This window comes from Thermomyces dupontii, assembly GCF_041956625.1.
Source record: "Thermomyces dupontii strain NRRL 2155 unplaced genomic scaffold VTN31scaffold_1, whole genome shotgun sequence".
NCBI lineage: Eukaryota > Fungi > Ascomycota > Eurotiomycetes > Eurotiales > Trichocomaceae > Thermomyces > Thermomyces dupontii.
The window spans coordinates 1,251,660-1,270,684 of record NW_027192307.1 but is presented as its reverse complement, the minus strand read 5'-3'; the positions used below and the strand labels follow the sequence as shown (position 1 = coordinate 1,270,684).

General features: G+C 52.9%; 8 protein-coding genes across 8 annotated transcripts; 5 read left to right on the top strand and 3 right to left on the bottom strand.

Annotated features, from left to right (window-relative positions):
• Positions 1 to 1,883: 1,883 nt before the first annotated feature.
• VTN31DRAFT_483 (uncharacterized protein) lies at positions 1,884 to 2,432 on the bottom strand (the record flags this gene model as incomplete). Its single annotated transcript, XM_069405261.1, has 2 exons — positions 1,884 to 2,228; positions 2,310 to 2,432. The coding sequence occupies 2 exons, from the start codon at positions 2,430 to 2,432 to the stop codon at positions 1,884 to 1,886; spliced, it is 468 nt and encodes a 155-aa protein (XP_069263339.1).
• A 973-nt stretch (positions 2,433 to 3,405) lies between these two features.
• VTN31DRAFT_482 (uncharacterized protein) lies at positions 3,406 to 3,778 on the bottom strand (the record flags this gene model as incomplete). The annotated part of the gene is made up of 3 exons (XM_069405250.1): positions 3,406 to 3,480; positions 3,556 to 3,618; positions 3,683 to 3,778. 3 exons carry the CDS (start codon positions 3,776 to 3,778, stop codon positions 3,406 to 3,408), a joined length of 234 nt encoding a protein of 77 aa, XP_069263338.1.
• Positions 3,779 to 4,236: 458 nt separating this feature from the next.
• Positions 4,237 to 4,725, top strand: VTN31DRAFT_481 (uncharacterized protein; the record flags this gene model as incomplete). The annotated part of the gene is made up of 1 exon (XM_069405239.1): positions 4,237 to 4,725. The coding sequence occupies one exon, from the start codon at positions 4,237 to 4,239 to the stop codon at positions 4,723 to 4,725; it is 489 nt and encodes a 162-aa protein (XP_069263337.1).
• A 590-nt stretch (positions 4,726 to 5,315) lies between these two features.
• Positions 5,316 to 6,549, top strand: VTN31DRAFT_480 (uncharacterized protein; the record flags this gene model as incomplete). Its single annotated transcript, XM_069405228.1, has 6 exons — positions 5,316 to 5,404; positions 6,119 to 6,153; positions 6,212 to 6,218; positions 6,328 to 6,362; positions 6,407 to 6,424; positions 6,500 to 6,549. 6 exons carry the CDS (start codon positions 5,316 to 5,318, stop codon positions 6,547 to 6,549), a joined length of 234 nt encoding a protein of 77 aa, XP_069263336.1.
• Positions 6,550 to 6,585: 36 nt separating this feature from the next.
• VTN31DRAFT_479 (uncharacterized protein) lies at positions 6,586 to 8,548 on the top strand (the record flags this gene model as incomplete). The annotated part of the gene is made up of 4 exons (XM_069405216.1): positions 6,586 to 6,832; positions 6,906 to 7,545; positions 7,610 to 8,060; positions 8,129 to 8,548. 4 exons carry the CDS (start codon positions 6,586 to 6,588, stop codon positions 8,546 to 8,548), a joined length of 1,758 nt encoding a protein of 585 aa, XP_069263335.1.
• A 1,825-nt stretch (positions 8,549 to 10,373) lies between these two features.
• On the top strand, positions 10,374 to 10,997 carry VTN31DRAFT_478 (uncharacterized protein; the record flags this gene model as incomplete). Its single annotated transcript, XM_069405205.1, has 1 exon — positions 10,374 to 10,997. One exon carries the CDS (start codon positions 10,374 to 10,376, stop codon positions 10,995 to 10,997), a length of 624 nt encoding a protein of 207 aa, XP_069263334.1.
• Positions 10,998 to 14,262: 3,265 nt separating this feature from the next.
• On the bottom strand, positions 14,263 to 14,532 carry VTN31DRAFT_477 (uncharacterized protein; the record flags this gene model as incomplete). The annotated part of the gene is made up of 2 exons (XM_069405194.1): positions 14,263 to 14,269; positions 14,321 to 14,532. 2 exons carry the CDS (start codon positions 14,530 to 14,532, stop codon positions 14,263 to 14,265), a joined length of 219 nt encoding a protein of 72 aa, XP_069263333.1.
• A 2,831-nt stretch (positions 14,533 to 17,363) lies between these two features.
• On the top strand, positions 17,364 to 19,019 carry VTN31DRAFT_476 (uncharacterized protein; the record flags this gene model as incomplete). Its single annotated transcript, XM_069405183.1, has 1 exon — positions 17,364 to 19,019. One exon carries the CDS (start codon positions 17,364 to 17,366, stop codon positions 19,017 to 19,019), a length of 1,656 nt encoding a protein of 551 aa, XP_069263332.1.
• Between the last annotated feature and the right edge of the window lie 6 nt (positions 19,020 to 19,025).

Here is a 19,025-nt window from a genome sequence, read left to right as displayed (position 1 = left end):
GATGATCTCGACAAGCTTTGCCCGGCTGAGACGGAGCTGCAAGTCGGCGGAGAGAACGGACGGAGCCGGCAAATCAGCGAGATTGTGGCGTCTGTTGTGCGAGAAAACTGCACCATGATGTCCCCGGTGGTGCTGCTCGCCACGGCGCAGTCGAAAGACTCTCTGAACAACATTATCATTGGTTGTCATGTTGTTCGGGAGATTTTGAGTTTAAAGGCGCCGGATAAGGAAGCCCGGCGAAAGGTGTTGGAACAATTGACCAGGCAGGATCGAGGAGATGCCCGACGGCTGAATGGCCATGTCAAAACCCAAAGTAACTCGACCACGGGGTCCTGGCTGGATCCATCCAACCCTGCCAGCAGGCCCAGCTCATCGGGCGAGCCAGGTTTTGTTCTCTCTCCAGACGTGGACTTTTTGGACATCGCTGGGAAGACGGATGGATACATGCCGGGGGATCTGGTCCTCCTGGTGGCACGTGCGCGGAACGAAGCTTTGATCCGGGCGGTGCAGGACCCTAGCTCGGAGTCGGCCAAAGTCACCTTGAAACGTGACGATTTCGATCGTGCTCTGAACGGATTTACGCCGGCATCGCTGCGCAACGTGACGCTGACGTCCTCTTCGACGACATTCGCGTCGATCGGTGGGCTGCGTAGCACGCGGCAAACGTTGCTTGAGACGTTACAGTATCCAACCAAGTACGCGCCGATTTTCGCACAATGCCCTCTCCGTCTCCGGTCTGGGTTGCTTCTGTACGGGTATCCCGGCTGCGGAAAGACACTGCTGGCAAGCGCCGTGGCTGGGGAGTGTGGGCTGAACTTCATCAGCGTCAAGGGGCCCGAGATCCTGAACAAGTACATCGGTGCCAGTGAAAAGAGTGTGCGGGATCTCTTTGAACGCGCCGAGGCGGCAAAACCGTGCATTCTCTTCTTTGACGAATTCGACAGTATCGCACCGAAGCGAGGCCACGACTCGACGGGAGTGACCGATCGAGTGGTCAATCAGCTGCTGACACAAATGGACGGCGCCGAAGGTCTTTCCGGAGTGTACGTGCTGGCGGCCACGTCGCGACCTGACCTGATTGATCCGGCGCTGCTCCGACCAGGGCGACTGGACAAGTCGCTGCTCTGCGACATGCCGTCGCACGAGGACCGCGTGGACATCATCCGTGCGGTGAGTAAGAAGTTGCATCTCAGCACGGAGGTGTGGTCGCGAGTGGACGAGATCGCCGCTCGTACGGAAGGGTACTCGGGCGCGGACTTGCAGGCCGTAGTGTACAACGCGCATCTCGAAGCCATCCACGATTTGCTGGGAGATTCCGGGCCATTGTCAACGCGTCAGTCGGAGAAGATGCCAAACGGAATTCACAAGGGAGAGGAATCGACCAGTCGATTCCATCAGTTCCTGTACGCGGACGACAGTCCGAACGCAGCCAGTAAGCTGCTACCGCCGGCGGTTGTGGCGGCCAAGCTAGATGCGCTCAAGCAGGCCCGTCGTCGGCAGCGACATCTGCAGCATGGCACGCCGGAACTGGATCTGCACCAGCAGGAAGGCGGCAAAGACGACAGTTCTTCTGGTCGAGAAGAGGTGATCATCGAGTGGAAACACATTGAGCGATCGCTGGCGAATACGCGATGCTCGTTGAGTCCGCGCGAACGGGCGCGACTGGAAGCGATCTATCGAGAGTTTGTTCAGGGCCGCAACGGAGAGATGCCGACCGGAGAGGGGGCCAGGGAAATTGGAGGACGAACGAGTTTAATGTAAAATAATCGTCATGTATTCCAGTACATGCTACCTATCGGTGTACATACCTTCCAACACATATCTACCTAGGTATGTGTACTCCGTACAAAGAGCAGCTATTATCCCGAAGGTAAAAAAGTTCCTTAATAATGCGGCCAAATCCCCCTCGAGCCAATCTCACCAATATGGCCATCGGGATCCTCGAAATAGACGCTCTTCCCACCCCGCTGCGTCCAATTCATGCGGGCAATGACCTTGACGCCGATGGACTGCAGATGAGCATCCCACTTCTCAACGTCCTGCGGAGTCGACACAGCGAAGCAGAAATGCTGTCGGAGCTTGGTCCGCTCGTTTCCGGCCATATTTTCCTCTCCCTCCGGTCCATGGCCGGGGATGACTCCATCCGGAGAAACGACGTCCTTGGTGCAAGCGCCTCGTTGGAAGAGGAGGAGGGTTGTATTCCCTAGGGAGAAGCCGCAACCTCGGGCCTATTCAATTAGTACCGACTATTCTTCAGTTTTATTTTGTTCAGTCACTTATAATAGTAGTAGTTAAAAGGATTTTTATACTGATTGGAAAAAAGGCGCTTGGTTCAAGGTCTTTTGATAAAAAGCGGTCGCGGCCTCCAGATCGTTGACGTAGAGAATAGTTTCGAGGATATGGGAGATGGCCGGAGGGGTTGACGTCGTCATGGTGGTGTATCTCCTTGTCGTCGCAACGGACCTATTGATCAAGGAGGGATTATGATGTATTGCCTTTGGTTTGAAGTAGCAACTGCGCAGGTGTAGGCCTAATCGCATCATATTTTCCAGGGTCAAATCCCTCGTGCATTGTTCGCTCTGAAGAAAAGGCCGATGTCCGGAGCACTGCTGTCCAGGAATACGAGGAAGAACCATGTTGATGACGTAAGGTCAAATCTGAATGGCTGACTCAGACAACATTGGGACAAATGCATGTGATTCGATTCTTTGAGTCATATTATCGCCCCACGCGGGTCAATCGAGCGGGTTAACAGTCTGCTAGTCCCGATATGGAATAGCGTACAAGACCCACGCGATCTGGCAGCATCCGAGACATGTGATTCCGTTTTTTTTTTTTTTTTTTTTCTGGGGAAGAAATTTTGATCTCTCCTGCATCAACAGGGAATCATGCACATATGCCGGCAATCTTGCGAAGACGAGCTCTGGCCTACGACGAGTGCATGTTGAAGGGTTATCAATTCAAGGCATAGATACCGCCTTGCCTTTACTCCGTACGCAACCGGAAATTATTTTGTACGATTCGGCTTTTTCCACCATTAGTCGATCCCAACTGATCGGCCGTCATCATACTCATGCGAGTACTTGTACCGATGCACGGAAATACGACAATCGTCGGGGCCAGGAGTTCATCCAGACGGCAGATTCTTGTCGGTACTCCGGCCCTGGTGATTCTAGGATAACCGTGAGGCCTATCAGCGAGGAGGATCGCGATATCAACGAGGCTGCCCGACCCGAGTTAGCGCCGTTGGGCATGGACTTCCGTACCATAGACCTGAAAACCCTGAAAACTCCGAGAAAATTAGAGAAATGGAGGTAGTCACTCCTAGACACCAAAAATCTCTCATTCGAATGAAATCTGCTACTTTGCCATCATCAAACCTTTCTCAAGTCATGCTCTTGTCCATCAGTCCGGCCCGCCCTTTGACAAGGTCGACGGATTATGCGCGACTCGATGTCCGTGCTGATCATGATAGATCACCTGGCTTCCCTTCAGCGATTCCCCCTTACCCAAAAAAAAAAAAAAAACTACAGGCTGACTCGGTTCCCGACACACCTTGGGTGGATTCGCAACTCCTTCTTCACGGGCACCTTTTTCATCCATTACGATGCGATCGACCTGGAGCCACGTGTGCTGTTAGAGCATAATACTTCATCATGTTCATCAGGTTTCAGAAGAGTACCTCGCCCTTGCGCTCACCGCCTCGGTAACGGGTGTGAACAAAGTCGCCCTCGTTGATGGGCTCGCCTTGCTTATCTAGGACTCGTTCGACGGACATTTCGATGATTTTGTTGATACTGAAGGTGCATTCTAGGGATTTTGAGTTGGATTTTATGCGACCCCTGTGACATCTGACGTCATGATGATGCTGCGGGTGGGTAACTGCACACCCCTTGTTTCTGGATACACACTGACGGCCCGGTGTGATCTTCGAGTTCCGGACAGAGACGAACCATGGGGAATCAAGCTACTATTCAACCGTCATTGCGGCTTGACACTGGAGAGAGCAGAGTCATGTGACCTGTATTGCCCTAAAGGAAGACTCGACTCGAACAGCGAGGTTCGCGTGTTCCAGGACCGCACGAGCCATCTCATCTAGGAGGATCGAATGAGGATGAACCTACAGGTATCTAGCATCCTTCGAATCCTTCATAAAGATCATTTGGGCCATCCTGCGTTTGCACATCATCGACCTGCAGTACTAGTAACATCAATCCGTAGCAGTGACTACATGCCATGGACGTTGAATTGCTTCAAGATGTGTGCTGCAGAATAATCTGCTTAAGTTGTTGCGACGGTTACCGTCCCGATTGGTCGGTAATTGACAACGGACAAGTTTGCCGAAGCAAGTCGAAGAAGAGCACATGTTTCCACGACGGACCGAGAAGCGACTCGACGAATGGCAGCTCCAATCAAGCACGGGATTTTAGAATCCGCTTGGCATGGTCCAAGCTCGATGAACTCAGCGTGAAGACAAACCTGAACACACGATCCACCAATTCCCATTCTTGGAACCGTGCACGGCCGTTTCGTGGAGCTCAAGATTGCAGAAGATGGCATGTCGTTAATAATAATACGAACTTGCTGCAAAAGGGCTGCAAAAGGGAGCAGGGAATTTTGAGTTTATGCTCCCTGATCGTGTTGACCTGCATATCGGGGAGATCTCGGCGCAGCACCTGCAGATTTCGAGAAAACCTTGCTGCTGTCATTGCAACGGTACATTGAGAAACTAGGCCGCGGCTGGGAAGGCTGTCAAGAATGAAAGACTGAGATTGTCCTGCCTTCGCTGAGAATTGCTAGTTGGCACCTAGAACGGAGTATATCGGAACCACGGTGAGGACAATTTGGTCTAGAGGCGGGGTCGCGAAGAAAAGTCGATGCAGAGAAGGGCCAGTGTTGACTGCTGAGGTGATGGACGATGAAAGTAGCAAAGTCTAGTACATAGTAGCGTCGATAGCTCGACAAATCGCATTCGGCTCGCCGAATGCAAAGACAAAATTTGTGCCGAATTGCGGCAGATCGACACGCAACTCACATTTCTTGGTCGGAGGGTCCTAGTACGGAGTACGTACAAACTCCGGAAGTCATGCTATTTTGCCCTGATACTCCGTTGAGCGTTCTTCCTTAACAATCAACGAAACATTGTATACTTCGTACATCCGTGGGTCTACCGACAAGGACGATCAACCGATCCATGCTGCAAGGATACAATCAATACCTTGAAAAAATCCGTCAAACTCATCCAGATGCGAGCGTTCTCTGGGGTGCGAAATGCCGAGCATGGAGTGCTCCGTACGTTGCAAATTTTGTCACCCATGGGGTCTCCGGTCGAGCTCCTGACACGATCATCAAATCTGGGGACCCATATTGGCCATTCTCCAATGAAAAATTTCGCGCTTCTCAGGTTAGCTGAACGTCATGTACCACTATGGAGTACCTCAGAGGTTGATCACCAATTTTGACTGGGGTTGAGATCGAGCTCTGGCTGGCGTTACATCAGCGCGATAATATAGACGCCATCTTCCGGCTTGATCGCCAGGGCCCGAGAGCAGCTAGCCATTCATGTCGGGGGAAATGACAGACTCACTCTGCAGCCTTTTGATGCCCGAGCATTTTGATCCGTGATAGACTTTGTATTCTCGTAACTTACCCAACCGGGAGTTCCTGACAAAGTGACATGTGCGCTGCCAGCTTGTCCTCCGTCAGATTACGGAGTAGGTACTTCCTACGAGTACGGAGTACTTCTGGCACAGTACAAGCTACAATCGGTTCCAGGAGAGCAGACCATGCGGATGCAGCGGATTCCATAAGGTTCTCGAAAGCCCTGTCCAACTTGGGAGATCGGTTAGGTTTTGGGTTCCGAACTCCGTGCTGTGGATGGACCTCGAAAGTTATGACGATTTTCGGATCTCCAGATTGTATACGATGCCGATGCCGGCTTTTCACATGATTGGCAAATTGTGCATCTGATAGACTGATTTCTGACTGGGGCTGCGGGGGAAGCCGGGAAGGATGAATCATGACGTTCTCTCTCCTGTCTGATCGGGTCTGGAGAGAGAGACTGGAGACTTGAGAGCAAAATAGACTCAGAGAGCATTACGAGGGCTCAGCCCACTAGGCCTGTTTCGGCCAGGTACACACTAACTCTTTGTGGTAAAGCGAAACGAGAGCTAAACCGTTCTGGAACCCCTGCTGAAATCTTTGGAAGCAGACCCTGCGTGAGTCCCTGAAAAAGTGACAATGATGGCTCACACCGAAAGTCCAGAAAGAGATCAGTCGAATCCACACATTCAGTGTCCAAAGTCTAACGGTCCACTTGGATCCCAGAGCTGTCAAAGAGAACCAACCACAACAATTACCAAGTGAACTCTAACCAAGGCATAACCGAAGACTCTCTACGGAGTAGTCCCAAGACTCCCCCCAGGTGTGTGAGGAATGAGAATCCCGAGAGAAATACATAAGAATAATAATAAATCAAATCAAAACTCACCACACGAAGAACCCCAGATTTCTTCCCACCCGGTCCCCCCGGAAATGCCGCATCTCTAGAGAAAGAAACAATGACCATTGTTGAAATCGCCAGCCATGGCCGGGTCGACGGTCCCCTTGACGGAAAAATTCTCCAAGCAGGCTTGTGACAACTGTCGCCGGCGCAAGATCAAATGCAATCGTGCCTACCCGTCATGCGATAAATGCGACCGGCTGCTGCTTTCATGTTCGTATAAAGATGTCCTGCAGAGAAAAGGTCCCAAGTTCCGGACCGTGTACCCCAAGGCGCCGCTGCATCCGCTGGCAGCGCGGGTGTCGATGCCAACGGGCGAACCCGCTTCCGGTATGGAACCACGAGCGCGATAGTGGTGCCCCCGACATTGCAGGTGATGGTTTTGGTTTCTGACTGCCTGCAGGTGCCCTGACACAGGAGACCCAATTGAATCCTCCGTCGGCGCCGCCCTCGTCATCGTCGTCGTTGTTTGGTTCACAACCATCGCCGGAGTCTCTCGAGCTGCTTCATGAGCCACATCCTCATCAACGGTCCCGTCCATTTCCGAGACGCCTGTCATCGTTAGTGCTCCTCGCGCACGTCCATGTGTATCTCAAGTACCTCTATCCGATCATGCCGGTGATCCGGCCTGATGAGGTGCTCCGGGACAGCGAGCAGCCGGAAAAGCTCTCCCCGCAACGGTATGCGTTCATGGCGGCGCTGTGTGCCGCGACCCATGTACAGCTCCGATTGGATGGGACCAACCAGGGGGATGAAGGCAGCTCCAACCTCTCCGGGGAAGATTTGCTGATGGAAGCCGTCGCGGCGAGGCGAGAGTGCGACCCGGCAGAGAATGCCAGCATCGAGTCTCTGCTGACCTCGTTCTTCCTGTTCGCGACGTACGGAAACCTCGACCGCCAGGACCAAGCATGGTTCTATCTCAGTCAAGCCATCGCAATGGCACATACACTTGGTCTGCATCGAGAAGCGACGTACGCCAGGCTGGACCCGGCGGAAGCCGAGGAGCAGAGGAAAGTGTTTTGGCTGCTCTTTGTCACGGAGAGGTACGCGAGACACTGGGTGCCCCCTGTTCTTCGTAAAGCCCCGGACGACTGACCTGGCTTGTAGAGCATATGCACTGCAGCGGGCCAAGCCGATTCTTCTGCGAAGCTCGATCCGAAAGCCCAGGGTGATGAATGCGGAAGATTCCGTTCTGGATTATGGCTTCCTCAATCTCATCCGGACGTTTGAGAAATTAAAGCCGGATCTATATGATTGGGTGGCGGCGGGGTACGACGAGACGATTGTGGCTCCTCCCGCCACCAGTGAGATGCAGCAAGAATTGAGTCAACCGATTCCCGTCGACGGAGTCACGGAGATCCAGCACGTGGATATCATGGTGACGCAACAATGGCTTCAGGCGATGATGTGGAAGCTGTCGATGATGATCCCCGGCTCGGATCGTAACCGCGTGCACACCTTGCTGCCGTTCCATCTGCCAGTCCTGGTCGGGAAGACGCTGCTGGATTTTCTCGGGTCTGTCTCGCAGGGCGCAATTGACGCTCATGGCATCGGCATGGTAAGGGGAGACCTCCTCACAGGAGCTGGGAACTTCCAGGGTAACTGTTTCTTTTTTCTCCTCCTCAGGAACAAAAACTGTATGACATGGGCACGGCCATCGCAGACATGACGGAGTCGGCGCGGGAGCGCACCACACAGCGGCTGGCCGACACGACGGCTGATCCCAAGGATCTGCTCTGGGGCATCCTCAACGTTTTGTCCTGTATTCGGGGGGCCCGATCGTACCTCTTCCCATCCCTACTTCAACGATCGAGCAGCATCTTCAACCTCGAGTCGCCCTCCACCCTCACCAACACCATTAGTTTTCCTGCGTCGTCGAAAGAGCTCCCGTATCATAATCGACCTGCCGCTCTCACAGGGTCCGAGACGGACGAAGAGTCGAACCAGACGGAAACGAGCCCTAGCATTGCGGAACCAGCGATGCAGATCGAAGAAATCGAAGAGGATGTTCCTCTTCCGCCGCTGGTCAATGCAATGTACGTCTGAAAAAGAAAGGCGCGGTTCAGGTCTCCGGCAGAGGACTGGGTCCTTGTCTTCGATTCATGGTAGTGTCTATTTGCCATGTCCATGTACAGTATTTGCTATTTTTTTTTTTTTTCCCGGTCAGGCCGATGATTGATGTGCACGTTTGCTACAGTTACATACTACAATAATGATACCCCCTGGAACATGTAACATGAAATGAAACTGAGTGGGATAGTTGTTCCGTGCGCTCTTGAATTGGTAGAACGTCTTGGAAGCTTGGTAGCAGGCGTATAACCGGGCCGGATTGCCCGGCAACCCGGATGAGAAGTTGATCGACAGGGAAATTTTCTCCATCGCCCACCTAAAAAATCGCAAAGCACAGCAGACTCGGGAAGCACGGAAGCACAATCCTACAAATTCGGGACTCAAAAATCAGAAAGCATGGAGGACATATATTCCATAAAGTACGAGTGCAACCTTTGGGAGAAAGGGACTCTATCCTGGCATTTATGGAAGGACAACTAACTATGTAGTACTGATATTCCACGCCAGCGATTATTGAGTGATCGGCTCGTCGAATTGGTCTCTATCAAGCTCTTCATTTTCTCACTCGAGTCCCTGGCATAGGTCAAGCTCTCCAGGCTGACAGTTGCCACTCGCTAAGCTGCCCTATTCCGAGACTCGCTACAGTTGCTGCTCGTTAAACTGACCAATGAAAGCTCTTCTTCCAGGACCCTGAAGTCCATTAGAACTCAATTCGTGCGTGCTTCGTAAACATTTAACCGTATTTGGTTACTCCGTAAATCCTTGGCGCTTAGGTAACTTTGTCTTGGCGGCTCTCTCCCCAGACCTCGTTTGTTGCACGATTTCGGAGTTTTATTGTTGCTTGCAGAAAATCCCGAATTGGCACACTTTAAGCTCCTATCTACGGAGTACTCCGTATGCATAACTAGTATTTTCCTCATCCTAATGATCATGTAGGGAGACTCGGCTACTGGACTTGATACGTAACTGTAGGTGGTAGAAAAACCGCTAATCCCTGCCGAGATGGTCAGAGGAGATCTTCGTGCAAGATATCCATCCATGAAATCGTCATTTCGAGTGTTGTTTTTTGCAGTAGACTTTACCGCGAACAGCGCTTCATCGTCAGGAGTTGGACAGCATTCTTCTGGCACCTTGCTTGCAGAACCTTCCGCATTGCTAGGACTACCAACGATAACCTCCACATGGCCAGGGCAGCATCCTGATTTGGCGACCTGGTTCCGACCGCGCAGTACGGGGTCCTCGTCCTCGTACTTGCGCAGAATCCATCCTTTTTAGACGAGGAAACTTACAACTCCGGCGATTGAGCCGGGATGAGAACTTGACGATCGTCCCTTCCCACGAGCTAATCCGGTCAATGACGGGGGATCACCACTCATTCGGGTCGAGTGATGGCGGATAAAAAGGGGAAAGTAACGCCTCTTGCTGTTGGCAAAGTCCACCTCGTCGCTCTTTGGATGCTGGGCTGGAGTGCCTGACTGTCGTTCGTTTCCTTTATCTTTAGCCATCATCTTCACTCGTTCTCGGTTTCTGCCATGAAAGTCGCTGCTTTACTCGGCCAGGCCCTCCTGACCGTCTCGGCCATCGGTGTCCCCGTGGCGGAAAATCACGGCGAGCATGGTCCCGATGGTCTGGGGGAACGGGTCAACCTGCGGCATCTGACCCGCCCCAATGCCCCAATGTCCTGGTGTCGCTACAGGACACGATTCTGCCCGAGAACAAGTCTATCGTCACGACATCAGATTCCGAGTCGTCGAATGACACGCACACGGTCTACAGCGACAACTGGTGCGGCGCCCTGCACATGTCGCCGCCCTCCGGCAGCCGGTTCACCGCGGTGAGTGCACGGATGACGGTATCAAATGCGACCCTGCCCAACGACAACAGCGGCAAGTCGTCGGCCTCGCCGTCCGCCTGGGTCGGCATCGACGGCAGCACTCACACCAAGGCCATTCTGCAGACCGGCATCGACTTCACCGTCGACGCCTCCGGCGCTGTCGAGTACAACGCCTGGTATGAATGGTATCCGGAATACGCGTACGACTGGATCGGCTTTGAGATCCGTGCCGGCGACGAGCTGGAAATGTCCGTCGAAGCCACCAGTCCCAGCACGGGCACCGCCGTCATCCGCAACCTGTCAACCGGCAAACACGTCTCCAAGACTCTGTCCGCACCGCAACCAGACGCCACTCTCGCCGGCCAGAATGCCGAGTGGATCGTCGAGAAGTACCTGTACAACGGGGAGCCGGTCCATCTCGCCAACTTTGGCCGTGTCCGCTTCACCGACCTCCGCGCGGAGACCTCCGGGGCTGGAGTCCTCAATGCGGCCGGAGCGGAAATGGTTTTGCTCGTCCAGAATAATCACATTGTCGGCAATGCCACGAGTCCCGGTCCGACAGAGCTTGAGGTCACATACGTTGGGCCTTAAGAGGGGTTCTCAGTGCGAAGGGGTGTCCTTGGTCGGGCAATATATACATAAGTATCACGCCTTTCTTTCCTTCTCGATCTGATTGTTTGCCAGCCGAGACCTAGCCATATATGCTCGACCCGTTGTTCAGTTTGATCATTAGACCACCAAGGACACTTTATTATTATACAAAGTGAAAATTCATAGTATTCGAGAGATAATGTTCCTTAACAAAGACTCTGTTGAGAATCTTCCGTTTTCTGTTGGAAGTCGGCTCGTTGCTTCATGACTTCCCAATGAGTTCTGGAGGCAGTGCTTGCATTTTTCGAGAACGCCTTGGCTGCGTTGACCTGCGGTGTGATCGCATGATTCAACAACGGTTCCTTCCCGAGACTGCCTGTCGTTGCCCGAGAGAAAAGAAAAAAAAATATCTACCAGACAGTTTTCCGACTAGGCTAATGTTGATGCCATCATCTCGGGAAGGGAAGGGTTCCTTTGATTTCTGAATGAAGTTCCACCCTCACAGCGTGAATAATTCTCGTTTCCTCTACGGAGTAAGTACTTACGTCGGAAATGGCGACGTGCGTTTTGTCGGAGACCGAGCCAGACGCCCAGTTTCAAGCAATGCTACTCGGTTGACATATTCTGGCATATAGGTAGGTATTAGTGCTGCAGCGGTGGCTAAGTGAATAGTTAATTGTCTCCGTCCGCTGAGCTTTCGAACAAAAAAAAAAAAAAAAAAAAAAAAAAAAAAAAGATCTCGGCTTCCACTTCTCTCTCTCTCCCGAACTGACCTGTCCAACCTCGGCTTCCCCATTCGGGGAATTAGGGCCGCGGATTTACCTTAGGCCGAGAGAAAATCTGGGGTTGGCCCCTTGCTTAGTCATCACCCCCTCGCTGCAACTCCGATGCTTCTCGGCTTCCCGGCCGAGTTCACCGAGTCCTGATGGAGTACTCCGTAGACCTTGAAGGTGCACCGTGATCGGGGACTCTATGGGGAATAGAGAATCTGCACGAGTATCCGTGCTCCTCGGACGCTCCTAGACGGGTTTTCTTCGTAGACTTTCTGCCCGTGTTCGGGGACTCGTGACTGGCTGCAGAGGAATGCAATGACTCATTATAACACACCTAGCTGAGACGATGGCCTGCAGGCAGGTCTTGAGTTCAATGACTCCCACCTGAGTGTTTTCATCGAGATATGCCGTCTGGATGTCCAAGAGCTGTGGCCATCGAGCAAGACAGGTTTTGGGGGTCTGGAACCAACACAAACAACCAAAAAAAAAAAAAAAAAAAAAAACCAAAAAGGTTAACCCGTTCTGCAACCCCCGTTCAATCTTCGTTTCGCTTTCTGAGCTTGGGATAAGCTATTATTGATTTCCTCCCACAGTTGCATGGCACGGGGTTTCCACAAGATAGATCCTGTTAGCGACTCGCTGGCCAAATTGAAAAGGGAGGGTGAGAGAAGGGTTCGGTCATAGATGAGTGCGACATCATGATGATAATGGAGAGTTGTAGAAGGTAATCAGGATGTTGTCTTGGATTTCCCATGGAGATCTCCAAGGATATGATTGAAGACGACGCCCGGACCCATCACCTTTGGTTCGCCAGAGGAGATGCTAATTTAGATTGTTGTAGCTTTGGTTGATGAAAGCAAGACAGCCCGGAGTACGTACTTTGAATCTCCCATCAGCGAGACACATGAAACTGCAGTTCTATAGAAGTGGCCGGATGGCGAGGGCAAACTGCTTACCCTGCGTCCCTGTTAGCCCTCATCACGTGATACGATGAAGCGAATGAACGGTCAGAAGCTCTCGTCTTCTTCCTCTCCTGGAGAGTAGGGGAATCCAAGGACAGTGAATCCGCGATCATCGTGACATGGAACAATATCGAAACGGAATCAAACCTCAACCATCAGGCATCAGAAAGCGTGACAGCTGTGTGACGGTCAGGTCAAGGGGGGAGAAGATAGGAAGATCTTTTCGGCCTTGGAATCTGACCAGCCAGATGATGGACCAGAGGTGCATATCCGATTTGACCGTAATGGCATCATATCATTGTGATTCTTGCCGGAGTGGCTACTTTGTCGAGGTCACAAAACAGTCACCCACCGCAATACGAAGTTGTTTCTTCCAGGCGGCGTTGAGCTGACAATCATTGAGACAAGACGTGCTCGTATCATCAGGATGGTGGCCCGACGCAAATAACGGCAGATCGACATCCACTTAACAATGTCCCAACACCAAAACCCGTACAAGACCTCCGGCAGTCCGTATCGTGAATTCAGACCCCAGATCCCCGGTCTCTGAATCTGGACATGATTGATTCTGATCCCAGAAGTCAAGGAGTTGGAACTTCGACATTTGTCCGAAAACTATTTTCGTGGAGTCGTCGAGCCGCCTCTTGGTCCATCATGACCACGCGGGCAAATCCTCTCTACGGATGGTCAGCTCGACACAGCCCTTGACGAAACAGAGGCGGTTTCGTATTGCGGTGAGTGAGAGTAACGGTGGCCTGGAGAAGTTCAAACTCCCGCCAGTTGCGGGCCACGATAGAGCAGTGCAACCGCTGTAGCACTTGGGATACGGAGATTGGTCCATCATGTGGCTGTTTGGAACAAAAGGCCATAGAGGCTGCGAGACAACGGATTCAAAGGTCACTTGGGCAAAGAAATCGAAGGTGTCAAGGAACAGAGGCCTCAAGAGAACAGGATGCAGAGAAGAAGGGAAGAAGTCTGTCGAGGGAAGAAAGTGAAGAGGTATGAATTCCACCCATCCTTGTATACTCCGGGCAACGGAGAAATAACTCAAGCTATCAGATAGCAATAGCCAATTAGAAATGGAACAGACATGTAAGGGAGGCCATGCAGAAGCCAAGAATGGCAGGGAGCAGCGCAAATCCAGACTCCAGCCGAACCCTTGCGTTAGAAGTCTGGGGCCGACATCAATCTCTGTTCAGTCAAGCTTCTGAAAGGTACGGAGTAAGTACGGCACTATAGTGGGCCGTAGACCAATGGTTCTCACTGGATGTTTCAGGGAAATCATGAATGATTGCATTAACACAATATCTGTACTCACCTCCATGAGCCCGCGGGGGACAGTTCTGAAGCCGTTCTTTCCAAACGACAATTGCACCGGCGAGACGCGACGGTCCGTGTGGGTCGGCATATACGGTGCGACACATAAAGGGGATGCTGTAGAATCGAATTCGAGTCGACCCGTCCGGCAACGCCGATTCCAAGCGTGGTATGTATGAGCTATTCCCGGACTCTGTATCCGGATCGCTGCGGTCAACAACTTGTCCACCGGTCAGCAGGTCTTCCAGACACCTTTCGCGTCGATGCCTACCTCGATGACGGCAAACAGGTCCATCCTCCGGCACTGGCCCGCATCCGCTTCACCAACCCGCGTGCCGCACTTCGACAGGTGTCCACAAGGCGAGCGGTGGCCAGTTGACTAATCTCGTGACGCTGAAAGCCGACGAGAGGATCATTGCGACGCCTCGAGTCATGGCCATCGCTGCTCGGACGCGGGCGCACCGGAGTATCTCGTATCTTCATTGATCACCTAGCTAGCCGGCACATGTTCAGTCCATATGGTGATAATGTGATTTTAGCAGGTACCAAGAAATCCAATGATTCGTTCATTGCTGCTCGGAAATGTCTCTTGACGCGGGTAGATTGGTCTTTGCATCAGGTCCTTCATGCGAGAATTCACGACCCAGTGGTCGACTACTGGGCCGGGGAATGGAAGAAGTGTGTATGTAAAATAGAACCAGAGTTTGAGGGGACAAGAGATGCTAGATCTACGTCAGTCTTTAGGTGTGCACAACAGGAACAGCATTCTTGTTCCTTCCGAGCTGACTCTGTTCCAACACATCCTTTCCTCCCGTTCTGCCCGGCCGCCCTGTGACATGATCGACGATTCAGAGGTATGAAAGCACCATCGAACTTTGGAAGAGTTGGTCCTCTTGCTACCACATGGATGGCCTTAGATTGGTTAAAACTAAGTCCTCGGGCTGTCATCATACCAGACCGGTTTTCTGGATCCGCGACAGGATTGATTGAATAGGAGAGTCGATGCCGAGATGTGTCTTGCAGCAATTGGCTCGGTATCCATCAGACCGAGCGGCCATTGAGGCCCTCATCGGCTCTGTCGTTGAGAAAGAGCGGGGGATACCGGGGCTCGAAAGCAACCATCGCACTGGGGGTGAACGGAAGGAAACGTGTTCGGCTCGCCGATCCCCGGTCCAGGCTGCGAGTCAGAACGTCTCTAGCTTCGGATGGGTTTCTTTCAGTCTAAACGCCTAAACGATTGAATCCAAGTCATCACCGCCAGTCGATGCAGTTCCCTTTGAGCTTCAGTGTCAACCAATTCGAATCTACTGCAAAGTTCAATGTGCATGGCATCCCCGAGTCGATTGCAACATAGGATGGATGAGCATCTTCTCTCAGGTCGAGCTTCCCGACTTCACTTGACTATGATTGTTCATTTGATGTTGTCAATCTTCCGACAATGTTCATATTATGATCCTGTCTTCAGACTGAATAAGTAATCTATCGTTAATACTCCGTACAGGTACCAGGATAAGTATGCCACACGATCAGCCAGAGATACCGAGTGGCAGCAGATTAAAATGGGTTTCACCATGTTTCAGACAATTCCGAGGATTATGACACCGTTACAAACTACGGCACCGTATCTCTTGCCGGCTGAAGGCTGGACCGGTGCAAGAGATGGCGAGCTCACATCCACAGTCTGATTAACCTTGGAGGGCAGAGCCGGGTGATGCTGCCTGTCCTTGGCCAGTTGTCGTTGCCTTTTGCTCTTGCAAGACGGGTGGTTGACTTTTGATAACCGACTAAACTTAGAAAGAGACTAACCCAGAAAAGCTAGACATGAATGATCAACAGACTAACCGAGTTTGGAAATCGCGATTACGGAGTACATACGAGTATATTCCGTACAGAGTAATGGACGAGCAACAGGAGCGCCCAGTGCTACAGTTACATGGCGGGCCCAGCCAATTGGGAGCTTGACGCTCCGAATCCCGAGTCCCCGCGGCTGAGCCGGGGACCGCAAGCTCGCAAAGACCAAAAACAACATCACTTCAGGAGCGTGGTTCATGGCGGTAAAGCTGCCATCTGTCTTGGCGATGGAGCGACGCCAGTGCAACCTCTGGGGGAAACCCAAGTGAGACGGTCAACACTGGACCGAAGTTTCCTTCCCATGGGGAAAGATTACTTCCCGCGAGAGGATGGAATAATGGATGTATGTAGGTACTGTCTTTGCAAAGGTCAGGAATGTAACTCTTTGCCAAAAAAGACATTTGCCCTGGGGGATCCCTGTCGAGCATCAGATATCTGGATGTACGAGTACTCCGTACTTGGTAGGTATGAATGAATGAATGTATGAGTTTGGGGTGAAATGCCACACCCAAATACTACCTGAGTGGAGAGCTGGGTTCGTACAAATAGCTTAGTTACGTAACAGTGCCTTTTTGCTGTTTTCGGGGTCGATCACGTAATCCGATTCACCACAGACAGGCCGCGATTGTCCAGTTCGAGTATGCCGCTAAACCCGATTAGGAGGTCAACATACCAGAGTGGAATCGAGAGCGAAAGAGGAATTGCACCCTCACCGATGGTACCTGAACTGAACAAGTGGGAGAGAAAAAGAAGCCCTAAAGCCCAAAGGTCAACAAAGTATGATTGCTGCCATCGACTGAACCACCGTGACGATACCCGGACATTTTGGCGCGATAAGTCGTATTTTTTTTCTTCTTAATTCCCACGTTACCAAGTAGGATGATTCTGGTGATGCTACTTAGTGGGTGCCGCTGCCTCCTGGACTCTGCGAGCTTCTTCTGCGTTTCCTTTCCGCTACCTCCAAGGTCGCCATTCTGCTCGTGACAAAAAAAAAAAAAAAAAGGAAGATCCGCTCAAGAAGTCAAGATTGTCATTCCCCAAAACTCAAACTGCTCTGCTCCACTGCGTCAACTCGTCGCCGATCTGCCCGTCCCAGTGTGACCTTGGCCCATTCGTCCCCGATACCACGACCAGAGCGTGCCCTTTTTATTTACGCTCCCTCGGCCATTACGGCCAACCTCCCTCCCCCATCTCCTTGGAATTCCTTGCATACGCGTAAAACTCGAAGAAGATCAAAGCAAGGAAACCAGACAAACGCCCATCGTGATAACGACTGACCTACATTCCCGCGCCGTCCCCCCTCTCCTCCCTCCCCTCGAGGGTTCCCTCCAGCGTGCCGCAACCCCAAGGGTCCGATGCGGCGCCAGCAGAGTAGCCCTGCCCAAATCACCTAGACCGTTCCCGCTTCCCCCGAGACAAACAAAGAGAGGGAATCACAGAATTTCTGCCCCGAATTCGTGCCAATGCCGCCGACCGCGAGAAAAATGCTGCGCCGTTTGCAACGCTTCTGGAGTAATCTGCTGGCGGTGCTGGCCCGCTGGTTGCGACACACGGGCCATCCCGCAGCCTTTGGATCCTCGTCCGCCAAGCAAACCCAGCGCGCCCTCAAGGACCTGGAGAAAGAGATCGCCCAGTTGTTCGAGTCGCCATTGAACGATGCCCAAATGCTGGACATGTCCGCCCGGATTCAGGACCAACTCCGCACTGGTTTGCAGTCCAGCTCCGTGTGCATGCTACCCTCCTTCACCAGCTGTCTACCAACGGGGAACGAGCGAGGAACGTTTCTGGCCCTGGACGTCGGTGGATCGAATTTCCGTGTCGCATTGATCGAGCTGCTCGGGCGGGAAGGCGGCATGAAGATTGTCAACGCCAAGTCGTACACGATCGATGAGGAGATCAAGGCGCTGGAGGGAACCTCGTTCTTCGACTGGATGGCCGCCAAGATTGACGACACGCTGGCCAGCATGGGGGAGAAACACGGTCGAGGTGACTGCGAGCTGGCAATGGGTCTGTCGTGGTCATTTCCGGTGGAGCAGACGTCCGTGCGGAGTGGCCGGCTGATTCATATGGGGAAAGGGTTCCGGGCCTCGGAAGGCACGGTTGGTCAGGATCTGAGCGAGCTGATCATCGCGTCATGTCGCAAGCGGGGGCTCAATGTGCGCGTGGAGGCCCTTGTCAATGACGGCTCGGCGACGCTGTTGACCCGGGCGTATGTCAATCCGTACACCCGCATGTCCCTGATCCTGGGCACGGGCACAAACGTCGCGGTGCATTTCCCCGTGTCGGAGATTGGGTCGCAAAAGTTTGGCGAGCGGCCGTCCAGCTGGTTCGAGCAGGCCACGCACGTGGTGATCAACTCGGAGCTGAGCATGTTTGGCGGCGGTGTGTTGCCGCGGACGCGCTGGGACGAGACGCTGAACGCGACGCATATGCGGCCGGACTACCAACCACTCGAGTACATGATTACGGGTCGGTATTTGGGCGAGATTGTGCGGTTGATCATCGTCGAAGCCGTCAAGACAGCAGGGCTGTTTTGCGGGGAACTGCCACCATCGATGAAGGAGGCCTACTCGCTGGACACGTCCATCCTCGCCACGCTGGAAGATGACACGTCGGACGGCCTGTCTCGGTCCGCGGAATTACTACAAAAAGAGCATCAGCTGCCCACTCCCCCTTCCCTGGACGACCTGCGATTCCTGCAGGCCGTCACCCGAGCCGTGTCGAAGCGCGCGGCGGGCTACCTGGCGACGGCCATCCACAGCATGTGGTGTCTGCGGAATCAGGCGGAATTGGCCAACAAGAGCGTGAATCTGTCGAAGCCGGGCTTGTCGGGAACGCCCGATGTGACGGTCAGCGAAGTCAGCTCGTCCGCCACGAGCAGTCCCGACATGACCATCGCCTGCGACGGCAGTGTCATCAACAAGTACCCCGGGTTCCGGAAAAACTGCCAGCGGTATCTGAACGCGCTGACCGCACAGACGAACGCTGCCTCGGGCGAGGAAGGCGGTGGATCGATCACGCTGGAGCTGGCGGACGAGAGTGCCATTTTTGGCGCCGCGGTGGCGGTTGCAACGGCAGTCGCGGAGAGGAATTCATCCGAAGTTACGCTTGTGGAGTGATTGTTC